The sequence below is a fragment of the Trichoderma reesei genome, assembly GCF_000167675.1.
Source record: "Trichoderma reesei QM6a unplaced genomic scaffold TRIREscaffold_4, whole genome shotgun sequence".
NCBI lineage: Eukaryota > Fungi > Ascomycota > Sordariomycetes > Hypocreales > Hypocreaceae > Trichoderma > Trichoderma reesei.
Window position 1 is genome coordinate 1464560 of NW_006711151.1, and position 20442 is coordinate 1485001.

At 54.3% G+C, this 20442-nt stretch overlaps 8 protein-coding genes across 8 annotated transcripts; 1 reads left to right on the forward strand and 7 right to left on the reverse strand.

Moving 5' to 3' along the window:
- Positions 1–1010: 1010 nt before the first annotated feature.
- On the forward strand, positions 1011–3194 carry TRIREDRAFT_2987 (uncharacterized protein; the record flags this gene model as incomplete). Its single annotated transcript, XM_006962996.1, has 2 exons — positions 1011–1136; positions 1224–3194. The coding sequence occupies 2 exons, from the start codon at positions 1011–1013 to the stop codon at positions 3192–3194; spliced, it is 2097 nt and encodes a 698-aa protein (XP_006963058.1).
- A 761-nt stretch (positions 3195–3955) lies between these two features.
- Positions 3956–5093, reverse strand: TRIREDRAFT_57528 (uncharacterized protein; the record flags this gene model as incomplete). Its single annotated transcript, XM_006963423.1, has 3 exons — positions 3956–4321; positions 4409–4980; positions 5042–5093. 3 exons carry the CDS (start codon positions 5091–5093, stop codon positions 3956–3958), a joined length of 990 nt encoding a protein of 329 aa, XP_006963485.1.
- Positions 5094–6115: 1022 nt separating this feature from the next.
- Positions 6116–6568, reverse strand: TRIREDRAFT_33263 (uncharacterized protein; the record flags this gene model as incomplete). The annotated part of the gene is made up of 1 exon (XM_006963028.1): positions 6116–6568. A coding segment is annotated over one exon (453 nt), but the record flags the coding sequence as incomplete, so codon positions are not given.
- Positions 6569–7640: 1072 nt separating this feature from the next.
- TRIREDRAFT_120813 (uncharacterized protein) lies at positions 7641–9660 on the reverse strand (the record flags this gene model as incomplete). Its single annotated transcript, XM_006963424.1, has 3 exons — positions 7641–8844; positions 8936–9356; positions 9489–9660. The coding sequence occupies 3 exons, from the start codon at positions 9658–9660 to the stop codon at positions 7641–7643; spliced, it is 1797 nt and encodes a 598-aa protein (XP_006963486.1).
- Positions 9661–10065: 405 nt separating this feature from the next.
- TRIREDRAFT_21824 (uncharacterized protein) lies at positions 10066–11168 on the reverse strand (the record flags this gene model as incomplete). The annotated part of the gene is made up of 3 exons (XM_006963017.1): positions 10066–10838; positions 10927–10975; positions 11049–11168. The coding sequence occupies 3 exons, from the start codon at positions 11166–11168 to the stop codon at positions 10066–10068; spliced, it is 942 nt and encodes a 313-aa protein (XP_006963079.1).
- A 1196-nt stretch (positions 11169–12364) lies between these two features.
- On the reverse strand, positions 12365–13701 carry TRIREDRAFT_76098 (uncharacterized protein; the record flags this gene model as incomplete). Its single annotated transcript, XM_006963425.1, has 1 exon — positions 12365–13701. Exon 1 carries the CDS (start codon positions 13679–13681, stop codon positions 12365–12367), a length of 1317 nt encoding a protein of 438 aa, XP_006963487.1. The 5' UTR covers positions 13682–13701.
- A 1913-nt stretch (positions 13702–15614) lies between these two features.
- TRIREDRAFT_57975 (phospholipase) lies at positions 15615–17084 on the reverse strand (the record flags this gene model as incomplete). Its single annotated transcript, XM_006963426.1, has 2 exons — positions 15615–15899; positions 15945–17084. 2 exons carry the CDS (start codon positions 17082–17084, stop codon positions 15615–15617), a joined length of 1425 nt encoding a protein of 474 aa, XP_006963488.1.
- A 1997-nt stretch (positions 17085–19081) lies between these two features.
- TRIREDRAFT_105106 (uncharacterized protein) lies at positions 19082–19675 on the reverse strand (the record flags this gene model as incomplete). Its single annotated transcript, XM_006963427.1, has 1 exon — positions 19082–19675. One exon carries the CDS (start codon positions 19673–19675, stop codon positions 19082–19084), a length of 594 nt encoding a protein of 197 aa, XP_006963489.1.
- Positions 19676–20442: the final 767 nt, after the last annotated feature.

The following is a 20442-nucleotide window of genomic DNA, read 5'->3' on the forward strand; positions in this document are numbered from 1 at the left end:
TACACTCTGCTAAAGAATAAAAAACTGCAGATCCTATTAAGCTTAATGCCTTAAATACTAATAAAGAATATACTAATAAAAGCCATAATACTTAATAAACACATGCTACTTAGGCTTAAGAAAATAACTACACTTATATTTAATAGGAGGTTCTTTACTATAACCCTGCTAGGCAATTAGGTTAAGCTACCTAATAGTAATAATAATAATAAGGAATAAGATATATTAGCTAGAAAGTTAACTACTATTATAAAGATAAAAGACTAGATTATAATACTTAAAGCGCAGATTATAAATATAATATAAAGAAATATTAAGCTTAAGTTATAGCTTAATATATAGAAGATAATAAGTAATAAGCTATAGGAAATAGCTATTAAAGCAGATAAGAAATGCAATTTGCTATTAAAGACGCTTTATAACCTTTAAACCTATATAGTAAAATATATATAAAAATATAAGATATAATTAAATAGGAAGATAGTTAATATAATAAGGATGTTATTTTTTTTTTAATAGCTAGGAGATGTAGTATATGTTATATAATATATCTATATATAGAGTCCTATAAGGGACAGCAGATAGCAATAGAAGCAAGCTTTATCACCAGACCAACGCTATAGATAAGCTCTGGCAATCGCCTCTACCTTAGCTGCCGATACCTACCTACTAACCTACAGACAAAAAGAGGCCAGGGCCTACGGTGAAGCGGCAGGGCAGGCTTCCATTTCTTAGCCAGATATTCTTACAGACGATGGAAAAGGAGTGACCCGACCAGACTGCAGTCCCTTTCCCCTGGCTATTCTTTGGCTCAACCGTTTCTCTTCCTTCTATTCCGCTCCAGACTGCCTCGCGCCTGAATCGAACCCCGCCCCTCTGACTGAATCGCTGTCTTGCTGCGAAACCCTTCCGTGGCGCCGTGGCTTGACCTCCCTCCTTGATCCGTCGCACCTTGGCCTCACCTCCTGTCCTGGCGAGTCCCGCGATGGGACTTGGGTGAAACAATCACGATGCAGCAACGTCGAGAAGAGATTCTTGCCAAAAAGGCGAAGCTCGCAGAGCTTAAGCGCCAGAGGGAGCTTCGGGCTTCCAACCAGACGCCGTACAACCGCACTGGCATGAGCTCGCCCAGCGAGGTTTGTCCTTTTGTTCCCCCTTTCCAACCAGTCTGTTCGCCCAATGTTGGCTTTCGCGTCCGCTGACGGCTTGCCTGCCTGCCACAGCTGGTATCACCGACACCCCGAGGAGATAGTCGCCGCGAGATCGAAACCCTGATTGACAGCTTGGTCGGTAGTAGCAGGCCCAGCTCGATCGGGACCGGACCCCCTGGATCGCCAGCGCCCCGTGGAAGCAGGCCGAATAGTGTGCTCAGCGGCGGAGAGATTAGCAATGTGACGTCGGAATGGACTGCGTCCCTGACCGGACAAGGCGGACAAGCGACGCCGGGCCCTACCCCTGTGGCGCTGAATCTTACCACGGTGCCTCTGACGACCGTGTACGAGTGCCCGCCGAGCCCTGTCAAGGAGGTCTTTTCTTACAGCAAAGGTGTACAAACGACGGATGAATGGGCCACCCCAACCAGAACAAGGGCTCAGTCTATCGCGTCAGATGCAGACGATTTCGTGACATCAACGCCGAACAAACGGCTGAGCAGAAAGGAGCGTGACCGAGAGGAGGAGCTGCGCCAGAAGATCCGACAGGAGGTGGAAGAAGAGCTGCGGGCGACCAAAGAGCGTATGGCCGAGGGTGCGGCGGCGGCCCAGCCCTTTTCCACACACAATTATCCGATCAGAGAACTTACTGCCGAGGAACTCGAGGCCGTCACCCACTCGGACGAATTTGTCGATTTCCTGGAGCAGTCGACAAAGGTGATTGAGAGGGCGCTGGACCAGGAGACGTATGATATCCTTACCGACTACGCCCTGCATGGCCAGGATTTGGAGGACAAAGACGAAGAAAGCGGTAATACGGGGGGTAAGGGGGTGCATCGAGTCAAGGAGGTGACACAGTTCTTTGATGATCGTTGGTCTAAAAAGCGAATGATCAGTGGGATTGATTTTTCGCCCAAGTTCAACGAGCTCGTGCTCGCGTCTTACACCAAGAATCCGACAGCACCCCACGAACCGGATGGCCTCGTCCAGGTCTGGAACATTCACATGCATAACCGGCCGGAGTATGTCTTCACCGCCCAGTCCGATATTCTTACGGCAAAGTTCTCGCCCTACCACCCGAATCTCATCGTTGGCGGCTCGTACAGCGGCCAGGTCTTGCTGTGGGATACTCGAGCCAAGTCTGCGCCGGTACAAAAGACACCGTTGACGGGCTACGGCCACGCGCACCCAATCTACTGCGTGGACATTGTGGGTACGCAAAACGCCAACAATATCATTTCATGTTCCACGGATGGCGTTGTCTGCGGCTGGAGCATGGACGTGTTTGCGCAGCCGCAAGAGCTGCTCGAGCTGAAGAATCCCAGCCAGGCAAAGGTGGCGGTCGAGGACGTCAGCCCTACATGTCTATCATTCCCTCAGACGGATCCCACATTCTTCCTCGTCGGAAGCGAAGAGGGTACGATATTCCCCTGCCACCGCTATGACCGCGCCGGCGCCAAGGCTGGTGTCGACAAGAAGATCAGCTACAAGGGGCATGCGGCCCCCGTCATGTCAGTCGACTTCCACCCCGCCAGGGGCCCCGTGGATCTCGGCGACTTGGCCATCTCGTCGTCGCTGGACTGGAGCGTCAAGCTCTGGAAGATTCGTGCTCCCGCGGCCACGTCGACGATTGGTGCTGGAGATGGTGCCATCTCGCCGCTGATAGACTTTGTCCGCGAGGACGTTGTCTACGATGCCAGGTGGTCGCCGGTGAAGCCGAGCGTGTTCGCCCTTGTGGATGGAGCTGGATGGCTGGAATTCTGGGACATTGCCATTGACACGGAGGAGCCGGTCTCGAGGATATCGCCGAGCAGCCGGCAAGAAGGCCGGACGATGCTCTCCAAGAGCTTGAACAAGCTGGCTTGGGAGCCCAACGACGGCAAACGCGTTGCGACTGGAGGCATTGACGGCTCCCTTACCGTCTTTGAAGTGGCGAGTGGCTTGGGCGGCAAGGAAGGGCTGAAGAATGAGGAATGGGCCAATGTGAAGAAGCTTGTCAACAGGGTGGAGGCCGTGGGCATGAACGGGGCGATGATGGTTTAGCATTTCTTTCTTTCTTTCTTTCCTTGTTTTTTCTTTTCCTTTCCCTTTCTTGTTTACTGGCATGCATGGCACCTTTTAATGTTCCCTTTTCTTGGTATCCTTATATGTGCAATGACTGATGAAGGTGAGCTTCTATGTATAATACCCCTAGACCAGTGTGAGGCAGAAGACTTATGAGAGCAACGAGATATTGATCAACGTGTGATGCTTTGAGATGTTGCATATTTCATCTAGCTTATGGCCATCAGGTATGAGTCCCCAGCTATTCTACCCTGTTCAACCTGACAGGGGTTGAGATACCTAGGTAGGTAATAAGGAGAGTGAGGTTGTCAGCTACCCGCTTTCTCAGTGTCACGTGAGAGCTTCCATAGGCGAGATATTTCAACCCCAGGCGAACATTTTTGCCCTCTGTCTTGAACTCTCTTTCACTACCTACCTACCTTACATGTAGCAAAGGTGACACAAAATGTGCCGTTCAACATGGCTCGCTAAGTTGAATGAAAAACGCCATGTTTAGTTAGGGTAAGTTTGATCAAGAATTCGTTTCTCCTTTGCTCATAAGCACAACATGATGCATTCATTTCGATGAATTCTGCAATGCTCAAGGTCATTTTGGTTTCAAGCCGATTTGACCGCATGTGGACAATTTCACCCCTGATTCTTTCATTCAAACCTCTGTCTGCTTGCTGGCTGAAACTTCGTGTTTGCTCTTCTAACGTACAATATCAGATGTATAGTGTAAAAAGACACAACTGCGCGTTCTAGGTGTTGGTGGGCACGCTGGGAGGGTATCGCGCGCCAGCCACCTCAAACGACTCGACAACGGTGTCAATCTTCTTCACCTCGTCCTCCGTCAGCTCGATCAGCTGCGAGTTCTCCTTGACGCGCTCTGCGGTAGTCGCGCCGGGGATGGGGATGATGGTCGGTCGGCCGGGTCGCTTGCCCTGGCTGTGCACCCAGGCGATGGCGAGCTGGGCCGGGGTGCAGCCCTTTTCCTTGGCGAGAGCCTCGACGTGGTTGACCAGCTGCAGGTTGTGTTCAAAGGCGGCCTTTTGAAAGCGCGGGAACGTGGCGATGAAGCCAAAGGACTGGACTTCTGAGACGTCCTTGAATCTACCGCTGAGCATCTGCGGGTTCACAAACAAAAAAAGTCAGCATGCTGTGGACGCGGCCCAGATGTGTTGTGTTCTTCAGCGGAGATTTTGTTAACTCACTCCTCGTCCAATGGGAGAGTATGCGGTGATGGGGATGTCGTGTTCGGCACATGCCGCGGCAACGCCGTTGGTCAGGATATCCGGACTGAACATGCTCAGCTCGACCTCGACGGTGCCGATCTTGGCAAGCTTAGCCGCTTCGTGGATGGTCTGGGCATTGACCTCTGAGAGTGCGATGGCGCCAAGCTTGCCCGTGTCGATGTACTCCTTTTGGATGACTCCAAAGGTCACCTCCAGGGGGGTGTTGTGATCTCTTCTCGTGCAGCTGAAGAGATCCAGCTTCTTGGTGCCCCCAAGCTGGTTGATGATGTTGTCGAGCGAGCGTCGAATGCCCTCTGGAGACCCGTCGAGCTTGTGCGTCTTGAGGTCCGCTCCGCCCTTGATGATGAGCGTGACCTTGTCGGCGTCCTCTGGGTACTTGGTGAAGTAGTGCCTGAGCAGCGTCATGGAGTTCCATTCGGGCGTGCCGTAGAACTCGCCGCCGTTCCAGAGGGTCATGCCGCTTTCGACTGCCGTCTTGAGAGCGGCAATGGCCTGGTCCAGAGGAGTAGGCTCTGGTCGCCAAGTGAAGCCTGAATGAAGCATGTCAGTCAAGAGCTGTCGTGGTTCGTCTCCGACCTTGATCAGACTCACCCATGAGGCCGTAGCCAATGGGACCAACTTCTCGGCCAATAACCGTAGGCATGTTGTTCTGTGTTGTTGTTGTTGTTGTTGTATAAGACTGGTATTGTTCAAGCACAAGCGTAGCTGTCAGGTGCAAGATGAAATGTCCTTGGAAGCTCTGATTGATGTCTACCCAAGTTATCTCAAGCACAACTCGTTTCTCCTGAGCATCCCCAGCTCTCTATATACTACTGCGATCCATCACCATTTCCCCCCCAGCTGCTTGTTCAGCAATCTGCGACAATGATGTAAACGACGACAGCAGATTTCCCCTTTGGGCAATCGGATATAACGACGCGGCTTCGACTCACTTATTCCGACACCGCAAACCCGATCTCTGCAGCCTTACAGTGTCATTAGCGCCCCGATCTCCGGCTCGGGAGAAATCCAATCTAAAGAGCGAAGCAAAGGCAGTTTCTTCTCCCGTCTTCGATTGTCGGGCGCTAAACTTTTTTTTTTTTTTTGTTGTTGTTTTATTACGCTCCTTTTGTGTTTGCGGTATTCGACGATGACGGGGTTAGTCTATCTCCTGATGGCGCTCGGAGACGCGAGAGCTGGGGAGAAAGGGACATGGAAACGGTCTCGCTCTTCGCCATCCGGAGATGTTTGTGCGTTGAAGAGTACCTGACATTTGATCAGCGTGTGTGAGAGCTCTTTTGGGACTCCATTCTCTCGCGTTTTGGCATTGCGGCGTGGCTGTGCTTTTCTCCGGACCTGTTCACTTATACGGCGATATTAACCCCGTCAAAACACACACACTCTCTCTCTCTCACACACAAGCATGATGCTAATGATCACTCAACGGATTTTTGTCATCTCCACGCGAGAAGCACCCAAAGTCTCTTTAAGCAAATACGACTGAATCAAGAAAAACTACCAAACAGGTTCTCTGAGCATCATTACTAGTCCAATTCAGACAGTCTTGAGCGCAAACCCCGAAAACGTCACGGCAATGCCATCCCTCGCGTGTCCCTCGCCCGCCTCCTCCGTCGGCTTCGCCCCATAGATGCCAACCTCAACGTCCCTCGCCAGGCCCTGCGCATCGTCCTCGTTGAAGGCCCAAGTGACCTGCCTCAGCGCGCGCCTCGTCCTGCCGCCATCCTCGAGCACATACACCCAGGCATCGGTGCCGTCCCGCTCCACCAGGATCGTCGCCTTTGCGTTCTTGTCCCCGGCTTGCTGCTGCTCCGTGATGGGGCTCAGGCTCCAGTCGGACAGGATGTCCGTCGCGACGACGCCCAGCGCGGGGGCCCCGTCGTTGAACTCGATGCCGGCCTTGATGAAGCGCGTGAGGTTGGCGTTGTTGTGGTGGTGCCCGTTGGTGGGAAAGGCCACGACGAGGCCGCCCTGGTCGTAGAGCGTCTTCCAGGGCGCCGTGACGGTGACCTGGACGCTCTGGAAGCGGGCGGCCGGGACGACGGTGTAGAGGTAGGGCGCGGTGAAGTTGTGCTTGGACAGGGCCGGGCGCCAGATGTCGGTGTCGGGGGGCACTTGGATGGTGACGGTGCGGCCGACGGGGGAGATGGGCTTGATGCCGGGGTTGTTGAGCCAGTGCCACTTGAGGGATGAGGAGGAGGAGGCGGCTGAGGAGGAGGCTGAGGCCGGGGCTGGGGCTGAGAGGGCGGCGAGGAGCCAGATGGCGGTTGTTTGGAAGAGCATCTTATGTTGTTGCTGTTGTTGTTGTTGTGTGAGGGGGGTGAAGAGATGAGTGTGTGACTTGGTGAGTTGACTGCCCGCCTTGCGATGATTGCTGTTGACTTGACAAAGGGAAGAGAAGTCTGTATCCTACTCTGGTGCTTCACATCTTCCGTTTACCCATACCTGAGCATGACGCTCCTTATATACCTTGGCTACACACTCGCACTCTCACATACACTCACGCATCACCGACACATACCTACCTACCTGGCAGTAGATGTCATGTTGCATCCCCACGCCTTCTGCTTCTCCGCAAATATGCAATAGGTCCAGCATCTCATCCAGCTTTGCCCCCCCCTTCATCCTCTTTCCCCCCTTTCGCCAAGACGCGGGATTCCGACGACGACTTTTGGCGAACCCCTGTTCTGTGCGGAGTTGGTATAAGCATAAAGAGGAACCTTTCTCAAGCTGACCGCCGCGTGTCCACAGTTTGTTCTTCTTCGGGGAATGTCGCTTTTGGAACTTTTGGATCTGCCTTGCCTTGGACTGCTATACTCGTAAGTGCATCTTGCGCAAGGTACGTGAGAGTAGTATACGTGTGAGGTACTACGTAGGCAGAACGTATGATGGCGCCTTACGGGTTACGAGTACATACGTTTTTCCATGTTACATTTGCTTCTCCATCGCGTAATGTCAGCAGATTCGGCTCCGCGGAACATGTACCCATGGAGCCACCTGTAGAGCTGTGCAAGATGCATCCGCATCGAGCTTCTTCTTTCGTCCGACGAGCTGTGAATCCGTGGGGTCGTCGGACCGGTCACTTGATGAAACCATTGGAGGAAAATTCATGCCCAAGAGCAGACCGACAGATCAGAGACATCAATATAATCATCCATCGTCAGCTATTCTATATCTAGTGAAAGCGTGTGTTCTAATTGCTGCGTGATGCCTCAACTCTGATCCTTGCCCTCAACCCGTCGACGCAGTACCCCAGCTGCTTGGGCCCATCCGTCAGCTCAACTTCCCTCTTTACCCACCGCCCTGCCTGGTCATCGGCTGCGCCGTCTGCTGCCGTCTGGCTGTCTCCGTCCGCTTCCACCAGCTCTTCCTCATTGTCACTTTCATCATCATCATCATCGTCGCCGCCCTTTTCGTCATATCCTGCCACAGGATCCCACTCGCCCGTCTCCCAGATGAGACGTAGCTTGAGGGGCTTCAAGCCGTACATCTTGCCCACGATGCCCTTGACGGCGTAAATGTCAAACGACTTGGGGATCCTGACGGTCCTCGTCTTCTTCGACCCTTCCGGAGCGTCCTCGTAGTGAAACTCGGTGGTGACGAGGCGAGCTTCGAGGAAATTGGGGTTAATCTCCTCGCGGCGAATGACATCCGGCTCGCCATACGCCTCGCACAGCGCATTGTACCGCGGATGCAACGCCTTGATGGAATCCTCCGCGGCTTCGGGCACGGTGGCGAGCTGCTTCGCGATGCGCGAGAGGTAGAACATTTCGGCATTGGTGCGGTCCATGGCGGAAATGTGCGTAAAGTTGAGCGTCCTGAGCTGCGCGATGCGGGCGACGGTGAACATGAAGGACTCGTCCGAGGACTGCGCGTTGGAGTCGGCGTCCATGGAGGAGTAGTAGATGGGGTTGTGCGTGATGCGGAGGCCCGTCATGCCGGGGAACGCGGCCGGCAGCTTGTCGACAAAGTCCCAGCCGTCAATCTTGTTGTAAGAGAGGTCGACGTATTGCACGGAGGGAGGGAAGACGACGACGGGGGAGGAGGAGTCGGCCGAGGCGGTTATTGCTGATATGTTGTTTCCCTTGAGCTGTAGATGGCGAAGGGCGTTGAGTGATGTGAGGTAGGCAATGTCTGACAGGCTTGTGAAGTCGTTGTATTCCAGGTTGATGGATGTCAGAGTCGATGGTAAGCTTAATCCGCCTGTAGGTGGCAGAGTCGCCAGCTGGTTCGATCCTACGAGGAGGGAGGACAAAGACGGGCATTTGCTGGCAATGAGACACAGCTCCTGCCAGCTCAGCAGCGTCTCTCCCAGCTGCAGCTCTGTCACGCCCCCAAAGACGGATTCTGCGCCTTGAAGAGCCTCATCGGTGAGGACATCTTGAAACCTATTTCCGCTACGCCAAGAGAAAAGAGAGAGAAGAAAGAAGACTCTGGGTCAGCATGGGCGTAGCCAGACCAGATCAACCGGGACATAAAAGGACTCACTTGATGGCAAGCTTCTGCAAATCCTTTAGATCGCGACAAATCTCCACCACCGGCGCCAGCCTCTCAAACAGGTTCCGACTCAGATCCAGCTCGACAATCTTGGGCGCCGTCTCCTTGATCGTCTTGGGCTCGCCTGTCTCGCCATCCACGTCGCCGTCGTCCCGCGCCCAGGCGACCCTCAGGCCGTCGAGGACGACAATCTTCATCTCCCGCAGCCGGGACTGCCGCCGCCAGATCTTGTCGAAGCCCATCTCCTGCGCGACCTTGCCCGAGATGACAATCTCCGTCTTGGACTTGCCCTGCGTCTGCCCGGGGGCGTCGGCCACGTAGCGCTCGTGCAGGGCCGAGAGGAAGCTCTGCGGAGCGTCTGCCGGGCGGGTTGGGCGGACGAAGGAGGCTGCCGTGGGAGATTTTGATATGCCTGCATTTTTTTGATTTTCATACGATTGTCTCTGTTAGCTAGCTGGCTTGCTGGGACATGGGCAGAGAGGAGATATCTTCAAGAGTTGTTTGAATATTGGCAAAAAAAAAAAAAAGTAGATGCTCAACTAACATGTGAAATAGCGAACGCCCTTGTGAGAGCCATCGTGTTTCCCCCGTGAGGCATCATCCCACTCGACGCCTAACCAGGTGCCTGTCGTGCCCGCGACCCCGCCGATGAAGCGGACGGTGCAGGCCGCGCCATCGTAAGAGATTCGCTGGCCGATATGATGCGTCTGGCTCATTTTCTAGTATGATAAACTGCGCTGGAATGAGAGGCAAAGAGGCGTCATGAGAGGAGAGGCATGTTTTTTTTGGGGGGGGGGCCTGAAGATGGGGATGAGAGGTGAGATATAAGGGGGAAAAGTAGGTACAGGTTAGACGCTCAGTCAGGCAGCAGAATTTGGCCACATAATTCCGACGCAGGCAGCGGTTTATTGCTGGACAGCATGCGCAACACGAGGCAGCAGTTATCATTTTCTTTACGAACAATTTACTCAGGACTTGTCAATTATTCTTCAGGTCTAAGCGTTAAAAATTTTTCGGTTGTAATTGACAGGCAAGACATATGTACTTTCGCTGACAGGGAAACCCCATCATATGGCCCTCAAGATCAAGACATCAAATGGCACAAACATCCATACATACAATTACAGCTTTCCCTTGATGTCGCCCACAACGTCTCCCAGCACCTTGACCAGAGCCCGGCCGTTGCTCAAGCACACCTTTCCGTTCTCCACGGCAACAACGAAGCGAATCTCCTCAAAGTCGCCCTTCTTCTCGCCCGTCCTCCAGACATTGATGACGAGCTTGTCGCCGGGCATCACGGGGCTGGCAAACCGGGCCTGGTACTCCTTGATGTGAGTGGGATCGCTGCCCGCCAGCGCCTTGAGGATGCAATGAGCAGTCGCGTTCCACGAATACAGGCCGTGCATGATGGCGCCGGGGAAGCCCATCTTGACGCCGGGCTCGGGCGTCGCGTGCAGCGGGTTGTAGTCGCCGTTGAGCCGGTACAGGTGCGCCGCCTCCTTGGAGATCTGGTGCTCCAGCACCCAGTCGGGCTTCTTGTCCTTGGGCGGCGGGAAGCTCTCGGTCGCGGGACCCTTTGGCCCGCCCCAGTTGCCCTGGGCGACGAAAAAGGAGCTGCCGAGGAGGCGCGTGTAGACCTCGTTGGAGTCGGCGTCGACGAGCTCGAGCTGGGTGTCGACGACGGACCCCGGACGGCCCTTGTCGTAGACGCCCAGCACCTTTTGGCGGAGCTCGAACTTGCGGCCGGCCGACGTGACGGGCAGGGGCTTGAGGAACTCGATCTTGCGCTGGCCGTCGACGACGCGGCGGGAGTCGAAGTCGGGGACGCCGGGGATCTTGGTCTTTTTCTGGGAGGCGTAGAAGTCGATGACTTCTTGTGAGTCGCCCTTGAATGCTGTTTTTTTTTGTGCTCATCTGTTAGAGGGCTGGCGCAGGAGATGCAATGCTGGAGATGGTTTGCGATGGATGGATGGAGGACTCACGCAGGACGGTGGGATAGGTAGGGAAGACGGCAAAGTTGGGATGCAGTTCCTGGAATATCACACTGTCAATTGCGTCCTGTGCAGAAGAACTTGTCGGTCCCTGCCGGCATCCAGCAGCTTACATAGAGATAGTGAAGCTCGTCGGCCGTCACGCCAATGGAGTTTGCAAAGAGCAGCACATCGCGCTTCAGCCAAGCCACGGGCTGGGGAGGGTACTCGAAGCCGACACCAGGGCCAGACATTGTGCAGATGATGACAACGAGAAGTAGAGAGATACAACGGACAGAATTGAGGGTATCTCGCGATAGCAGCAGACGGCAAATGCAGGAAATAGAAATGGGAGAGGCCCGTCAGCTTATTAAATGATGGGAACTATCAACAGGGTGAGCGAGAGTTTCAATGGTCACGCAAAGCTCCAAGCCGAGGCAACGCCTGTCCTGTGGGGAAGAAGCTGCTTCTGCCGGGGGGGTCTCTGGTCGGCAGCCGAGTAACCCCGCGAAGTCAATCTCCGGTGGCGTTATCAGAGGCTGCGAGATGATCTGATAAAAGAAACCTGTAAAGGCTTTTCCCCAGAATCTGCATTTGTATCTTGCATTATTCGAGGTACTAGTAGATCATCATCCGGTGCAGTTCAGAGGAGGCCTAAGCAGTTGATTCCTGAGCCTCCAATAGCTCAAATGACAGACAAGTGCTAGACCATGTCCGAGCATGTGCGTCTACTACTAGGTAGGTAGGTAGGTAGTATTGGATCATGTAAGGCACAGAGTGAGTGTTATCGATAAGCGATAAGATACGACCCTCTGCATCTGCACCTTTGCACACCTTGCATCTGCACATCTGAATGCAGCGTCGTTGCTTTTTGCCGAGTCACGCGATGCCGCTCAATCCCGTCCAGCCTCCACCAGGAACCATGTCGCCCGTCTCTGTCATCAACTGCGACCTCTGCTGCGCCTATCTCTTCTCCTTTGGCTTCTTCCTGCAGGACATTTCGACCAATACCAATCTCCTCAAGGGCCCACCGTATCCCTCCAGTCCCGGCGGAAACGTGTCGAAAGGCCAGCTTTATTAAGGGCACCTCAGGTCCAACAAGACGACATACCTAGTCTAGCAGCGACCTGAGAATGCGAGGTCTTGCCGACGTCGAGTCTCGTGGCAAAACATGCATCGGCCGTTCATGAGTCTCTACGTGGGAAAAGAAGTTACCAAGTACCCAAGGTGTGTAAATGCACAAAGGAAATCTTCATTCGCGTCGTAAGCTAAGCTAAGCTAAATGGTTGTGTTGTTAATACAAAGAAGATGAAAAGAAAAGAGCGTGGAGGTTCGAATATCATAACGTCGTATGCTGTGTTGGTTCTGACACGGTCACTTGTCGTTGTGACCTGCTGGCTGCGTTGTTGCCCCCCGTCCTGCTGCATGCATGCAGACAGCTGCATCTGCATCAGCCCAATCGGCCCTTGGCCTTGTCGCATTCTTCGAGAAACCGGTAGATGCCTTCAAGGCCCTCGTACTCGTCAGAGCATTGCTGCTCCGACTCCACTGGAGGTGACATGCTCTCATATCCGTCCGTCTCCGACATCCAGGGATTCTCCGAGTTTTCGTACGCAAAAGCCTCGTGGACGAAGGATTCGTCGCCGAGAGACGATATGTCGTCTAGCTCATGTCCTTCCAGAGACCTCTCCGAGCCTCCAGGGGACGTCAATGCCTTGGCAGAGTCTGGCGCGAAAGGGAATCTCAACGCCATCTTTGCGCCGGTAGCGCTCTCGAACCCGACATCTTGGCTGACAATGCCCCGCTGGACACCAATGTCATCGCAGAGTCGTTCTACTGTTTCGACATCGACGCCTGGGAATCGGACCCGGAGCAGATTGCCTGACTCGAGAGATATCGGCAGGTCGCCCAAGGCCGAGAGCCGCTCGAGGTCTGCATAGATGGCAGTCAGGTCCTTCAAGGCGCGGCCAAAGTCCGCCGACAGGACGTCGAGGAATCCCTCAGTGTTGAGGCTCGGGACGACAGTCTGGCCCTGGAAGCCGGAGGTGCCGGACGCCTGGACGATGGCGGCAGCAAGAGGGCTCATGGCCGTGATGGTTGGGCTCAGCTGGAAGTCGACGTAGGCGCCAGGGGCAAACTTGGGCATGGCGGCCAGCTTACGCATGGCCTCATCCTCCACAACGGAGACGGCCCGGTATTGGGCCTCACCGCGTGGTCCCACTCCGTCGTACCGGATTCGCTGTCCGGAGAGGAAAAAGGCCCGCATTGCCTGCGAGACATTCTGCACGACCTGTGCAGGGGCTGCTGGTGTGTGGGAAAAGTATCGGGCACCGCCGCCCAGGCTGTAGCCGCCGGCAGTCCGGGGCATGGCTCCGCCCGTCAGATTGGGTCGCAGAGCACTGGCAAAAGGAGCTCGTCCGGAGAACTGAGCAACCTGGCGAGAAGTGTTGGAGCTCGGGAGCCTGGATCGATCGAGTCGAGGAGCGGCGCTCTCGGAGCTGAGGAGTCGTCGGACGGCCTTGCTGGCACGCTTGGCCGAGGTGCTGGAGAAGCCTCGGGCACCTCGTTGCTGCTGTGCGGCAAGGGCCGCTGGGTTGATGGCTTGTCGACCGCTTCTGACGGGAACGGCGACTGGTTGGAGTGCTGGATTCTGCAGCGGCTTCGCCGCGCTGGCGAGCTTGTCCCGGACCACGGCTGTCGTCCGAGACACGGCGGCTCGGAGGAGACGCAGGGCAACTGGGCCCCATATCGCCCCCGCGGACGCCATGTTGAGGAAAAGTTTTGGCTTCTTTTTCACCTAGAAGGTGGTTGAAAGAGGTTGAAGATGAAGCTTCATTCAGGAGAGGCGACGGGAAGTGACGGGCTTCTATATACTAGGCACTACCATAGAATCCGGCAAATGACATTCGCCACGCAAGCATGCAGCGCGCTAATGCGTTGGCAGCACCGCCACAGATGAGATCTGCGCCACCGAGTGCGGGGCTGCGGCTGCCTCTCGAGTCTCAACCCTTGCAAAGCTCTGTTTTGGCTTAGCGCTAAAGCGGATCTAGCGCGGGCTGCTTTAAATTCTACCGAGAAATTTTCCAAGCTTCTCTTTTTCTTCTTCTTCACCATCTCAACCACCAGAAGAAGCTCAACTCCGGAGCTGCAAGTGCGCGCTCCGGTGCGCTCTCTGGTGGCTGAGGGACTCTTGTCAAGGTAAGCTGCACTCGTCTCTTCCTGATTGCGCCTTACATGATGCCTTACTTTTCATGAACAATCCAATTCATACCAAACCATGGTGACTATGTAAATTCTTTTACAACCTCACTGATCAAGCTTTGGATCACTTCTTGCTCAGACCTTGGCACGTTGGAGAGCTCTGCTAACGCGTCTCAGATGTCCAGGTACTAGGGATGGAACGCCCTCGATGCCACTCAGTGTGATTTGCAATTTCAAAAGGTTGGTGATATTGCTCTCTCCATTCTTCTCTCCCCCCATTGTCGACTGCCTACCCCTCTCTGTATGATGAACATTTGACACCTCAGGGATTCCTCATGCTTAATATACGATGTGGATACCGTGTTTTATAAGTTTCAGCCTTGTCTGACCAGAGATCTCGACGCCTTTTCATTATATGCCGTCCACTGTTGTCAAAGCTAGCTCGCTAACTCAGACTGTCAACAGGTAATTCCACAACCCTTCTCGGCTCAACCTATTCCACATGATGAAAATTTGAACGAACGGGCGGACATATCGAGCCTCTCTTCCTTTCATCCCTGAGAAAGCGAGGACGTACAATCCTCGTGGTGAAGGGGAGGGAGAACTCAGGATGAGATCTCGTCACCTGATCGTGGTCCATAGGAATTGATTCCTTGTTCAAGCTGGGAATGTACCTGTCGGCTAACTCGTCCAACCATAGGTACTTACTATTCAAAAAAACTTTCTTTTCCAATCTTGGCGTCGTATTACTGTGATGAAATGTCATTTTTTTTTGTATTCACACTGTCTGACCACGACACCTTCGGGCGTTGTTGGATATGAACAAACCTACACCTTCTGATAGTGAGTGCAGCTGATTTACCGTCATTGCTGAAGCACGTAAACTAACTATGAGGCAGACATACGATGTCAATGCTGTTACTATTCCTATGCTTGATGCACTTCATGTGTAGCCGGGAGCTGACAATTGTATGAAGCAGTCTAGGTGGGCATCGCCGATGTCTCGCGCTGGCCGCGGAAATGGTATGTAGCTGGCATCCTTTTTTTTACTCTTCTCTTTCGGACCCCCTACCATCATGATGACTTTACCTTATTATCTACATTGGCCGAGTTCCTCGTGACGAAAAAAAGTTTCACCTTGGAGAACTGACATGGTTGCTCAAATCTTTCTTGTTTGATACAAATGATGGTAGCGCAATGGCTAACTTGGTTGCCTTAGACATGACAAAAGGATCAACGAGATGTATGACATGACCTACTTAGGTCAGCTTTTGTGTCACGCTGGAGCAGCATCATATATGGTTTCTATATATCTATATATATCCCTGCATAATCTATTTTATAAAACATCGTATCATCTGCGCTCTATGCGCGGTTTGCCTATGTGACGTAGTCTAAATCCCATCTCTTCCTCTTCCTCTCACCACATTGTGTTTGCACACATAGAGACCATGCAAGATGCCACTCACAGCTTGCGAAACCCCCCTTGAATCCCAACCTCAGGGCAGCTGTAACCTCGCATTCCAGCCCACGATGCACCGAATCAAGTCCCAATCGCCATTCGCACCCACCCAGTCGGTGACGACGATGCCGGTGCTCCCCGCGCCGACCTTGAGCTGCTTAGGCCCCTTGCCGTCCTCGCCGTGGCGGATGCAGAGATACTCGACAATGGCGGGATTCACCTTGGCGGCGATTCTCTCGGGCCAGCACGTGGCATTGAAGAAGTTGCTCCCGCTCAAGAAGTTGAGAAAGATGGGCAGCGCCGTCGTCGTCGTCGCCGTCGACTCGTCGTGGTGAGCAGCAGCAGCAGCAGCAGCGCCACCAACGACGTGGAACTCGCGCTCGGCGGCGCGCTCGAGCTGGCCGCGGCTGTAGTCAATCTTGCGCTCAATGTTCTTGCTCTCGGTGACGTCGTAAAAGTCCTGGACGCGAACGTGGCCGCCGTCGCAGGTGCCGTCCTCGCAGTTGTCGGGCCAGTGCTGGGCATCGATGCCCCAGCCGCGACCATCCCACGACTCGCGGGCGACGTGGTCGTCGAGGGCGAAGCGGCGGACGAGGACGATGCGGCCCCTGGCCTGGCCGAGCGAGGGAACGCGCGGCTCGGTCCACCAGCGGTCGGGCCGCCGGTCGACGTAGCTGGCCTTGAGGTGGCGGCTGAGGTGGTGGTCGGAGCCGCGGCCGGCGCCCTCGCGCTTGAGGCTCATGAGGACCGTCTCGCTGGGGTTGGCGTCGAGGAAGCTGTAGATGTCGGCGAGCATGTCGGCAAAGTACTTGATGCCCGTGAGGGAGACGGGGAAGACGGAGTGGACGAGCGGCAGGGCGTCCGAGTCCGGGCTGACGGAGACGCGCACGTCGAGGAAGCGCACGCCGTTGCGCAGCTGCTCGGGGACGCCGACGGACTGGCACCGCACCGAGGGCAGCGCCGTGTGGCACGTCGGCGAGTTGTGCGTGCCGGGGATGGAGAGCAGCGGCAGCGGCCAGGCGTCGTCGAGCTGCCGCATCCAGGCGTGGAGCTTGGCGGAGGAGAAGACGGCGAGAAAGGCGCCGGTGGGCACGTAGACGACGGTGAGGTCCAGGGCATCCTCGTCGTCATCGTCGTCATCACCGCCGTCGATGCGCTTCATGACGGCCGACTTGCGCGACGGGCTGGGCACGTCCGTCTCATAGCGGCGGTCGCCGGCCCGGAACGTCAGCCGGAGGATCTCGCGGCCGGCCGGGTCTGGGGCGCGGACGTCGGTGCGGACGGCGCGGAAGGGGTCGAGGTGGACGGAGACGTCGCGGGCGTCGTGCGAGTCGCCCCGGGGCAGCAGGCGGTGGGCGGAGAAGTCGGTGGCGTTGATGAAGCTGGTGATGGTGCCCGTGACGTTGGCCACGACGTTGCCCGTGCGCACCTTTTCGCCCTGGAAGCGCTGGACCGAGACGAGCTCCAGCGGCGTGATGGTGAGGTTGCGGATGGTGAGGTCGGCCATCACGGAAGAGGGTGTAAGGTAAGGTATGTATGTAGGTGAGACGGGGGGGGGGGGGGGGTTTGAGTGAGTGAGTGAGCTATGACAGGGGAGGGCCAAACAGCACCAAAAAGGAGGAGAAACAGCAATGGGGACAAAGAGAGAAGCAAATAAACAAACAAACAAACAAACAGATGCAGGGAGTGTGTGGTGAGTAAAGGCGAGCTGCGATGCGATGAGAGAGACGCGTCTAAGAGAGGCGATCTACATAGGTACCTAAGGGAACCGCTCTGCTTGGGGAAGAGGGAGAGAGAAAAAGAGGGACACAGATGGAGCGCCGTCAAATCAGATCCCGACAACCGCAAGCAAATCGATCGAGCGCAATGGCCAGGACGATTTTTAGACTGGCGGGGGCTGAGCCTTGGCTCAACCTCGACCCTTATCTTAAGAGACAGCAGCAGCACCCACAGCAAATACATACCAACTCATGCGAATCTTCAGAATACAACAATAACAATAAAAAGAGCAGAAGAATATCGGAGTTGCTTGCCTAGCCCCATGTCAAGCTGATCCTCACATAAACGTGGTTTTCATTTTCCAACCAACAGCCCAACCTGAAAAAAGCCTTGTCAACTAGTAATATCAAGGTAAGGTGAACACGGATGACGTCTCTCCCCGGAGGGCGAGAGGAATGCGGCTCTCAAAACTGAGCCATAAGATTTGATCCAATCGGGCGGCTCTCCCGCAGCGGCCGAAACAAATGGAAGGGAAAAAAGAAAAATTAGATGAGAGAAGGAAAAGAAGGTGTGGCGGGAATGTTGTCTCTTGCTTTTGACACATCCAACTAGTAGTAGTAGGACCAACAGCATAAGAGCACGTGGAGGTTCGCGCTCGCATGGACTTGGTAGTAGTAGTACTACCACTCCTTTTCTTCATATTCACGATAACGACTGGGATGGTGATGGCGATGGACTTTTGCTCTCTTTCGGGGTTTGCAATACTAGTAGTAGTAAGGTAGCTTCGGATACAATCTCAACTCGGACCACCCCCTTCTTTACATCCTCCCTTCTCTCCATCATCCATCCTCCTTCTCCTCCTCATATCTTGCCTTGCTTGATGCCTCGGCCAACACATCCCAGATATTAGTCCTTCCGCCAAGAGAGAAATCACCAGATATTTTGACACAGAGGCCCCCCCCCCCCCCCCCCCCCCCCCCCAAAAGAGGCGCGGAGTCCGCATCACGCGGCCGATGACGTTTCCTACTACTAGTAGCACTTCATTCATGACGGCGGCGTTGTAGAAAATAAGGTATCAACAGACTACTAATATGGTAGTGATGCGAGGCTTCGGACACCTTGAGAATGCCGAACCAACAACAACAATATTGTCGGGGAGGGTCAATTCGTGAGCATCAAGCACGCTCTTTGCTAGCTCTGTCGGGGTTCGTCGGAGTTTGAGTGCTTGGGCTTTGTTTTTCATTTCTCTCTTTTTTCTTCTTCTTTATTTCCACGTTCGGCATGTGATAAGACGGACCAACTGCATACCAAGTCGACAAAGAAAAAACTACAATGCTGTTTGAGAGGGGTGAAGCCAACCGTCACATGGTGACTCTCATTCCAGCTACTACTACCCCTGGGCCACGGCAGTCACAGTGTGCACAAGACAAGATGATTGTTGTCAGAAGTAGGTCTATTCATGGTACTAGTCACCAAGGTTGTTGCTTGGATTGTTCCAGAAGCAGTCGACCACGTGTTTTCCTCCTCTCCTAATGGTACCCCCATCCTCCGATGTCTCGTCATCGGAGTATGCATGAAGAAACAAAAACAGAAAAAGGCATTGCCTTTGTGGGTATATTATCATGACCAAGGTGCCTGAACGCCAAGTGCTCCAACGTAAAGCAAGTAGACCGGACGCGAAGGCATGGCGATGCTCCCAAGAGCATCGTGAATTATAACGCCGGCTCAGATGATGAGAGTAGATGAGTGATAAAACAAACGCCTCGAGACGTGCAGGTCTAGTTCTCAAGGGGAGTTGCTCCTGATGCTGCCACTTCCACGGCGTTGCTTCGTTGGAGGGGCAGACAGATCGCTCTCATCATCAAAGTCCGCTGCCCTCTTGCGGCCAAGGCCGCGTTGGCGGAGGACCTCGTTCACGACGGCCTCGTTGCCGACAATGTTTCCTGAGCCCTCGACGGTGATGCCCGCGTCAACCTCAATCTTGACAGGCCGAGGACGGCCATCCTCGTCAATCATGGGGATGCCGCACTGGCCGGAGCTGTTCTCTTGGATGGCCTTGACCACGGCCCTGGCGATTGCGTTGGCGTGGCTGGCAGGCGTGTCGGTCAAACACACCAAATTGTTGTTCTTGGAGATGAGGACCGATGTGTTGATGCGGAGGCTGATTGGGGAGATGCTCTCCTCCTGGTCTTGTTCATCCTCGTCTTCGGTCGCCAAGGCCTCCAAGACAGCCTCGGGCATGGAGGGCCGACCCATGATGAAAGGCTCTCGCAGTTGTTGCCGCACCTGAGAAGCAATATCGGGTGCTGTGTGTGGAGTGTAGGCGGGAGGCGGGGAGGCCAAGGGTGTCTGGCTTGAGGGGATCTTGGGGCCAGCCATGTAGCTTTGGATAGCAGCTGCGGCTGTAGTCGTTGCAGGTGATGTGTTCATGGTGAAGTGTTGTGTATGTGAGATAATGAAGCAAAATTGTGACGAGAAGAAGGATGAACCGGTCTCTTATAGTATAAGAGAAAATGGGACTCTGAAGGATGGAGGGGGTGATGAGTCGATGATATGTCTATCGGACAGTGAATCAATGTGCCCAAGTCCCAGACCCGCCGATTGTCTATTGCCCTGGTTCAGCCCGTGAAGAGGGAGTTGGCCGTCTGTACTCGGATGAAGAGATTTTTGTTCCTTGTCCGTTCTTTGGCCCAGATCTGACGCTCACAGTGCTGAACTGAAGAAGCGCTACCCTCTGATTGTATGTTTCCGAAAGGGAGGGTGTAGATGTGGTTGGTAGCGTGTCAAGGCAGCGAGGTGATGTGAATGCCAAGGTGTGCAGGGCAAGTGTGTGGTATAAGCCAACAGCCAAGAGAGCAGCACAGGAATGCAACTGCTGGTCAAGTGAGGGGTAAAGAGGTGATCAAGGTATATGTGATGGAGCGAGACTCGAGAAGAAGAGATCAAGATGGTTGACAATGCAGAGAAGCATGAAGGGTCAAGACAGGAGACGGATAATATACCTTTGCCAGAGAAGCAGCCCAGGAGGAGGTGTCGCGGGAAGCTGTTTGGCCCACCCCTCCCCCCCTTGGCTTGACGCTCCCACCCAACCTAATTCCCTTGATTAAAGAAATGCCAGACACCGACATGCTCCCGCTCTTTGCTGC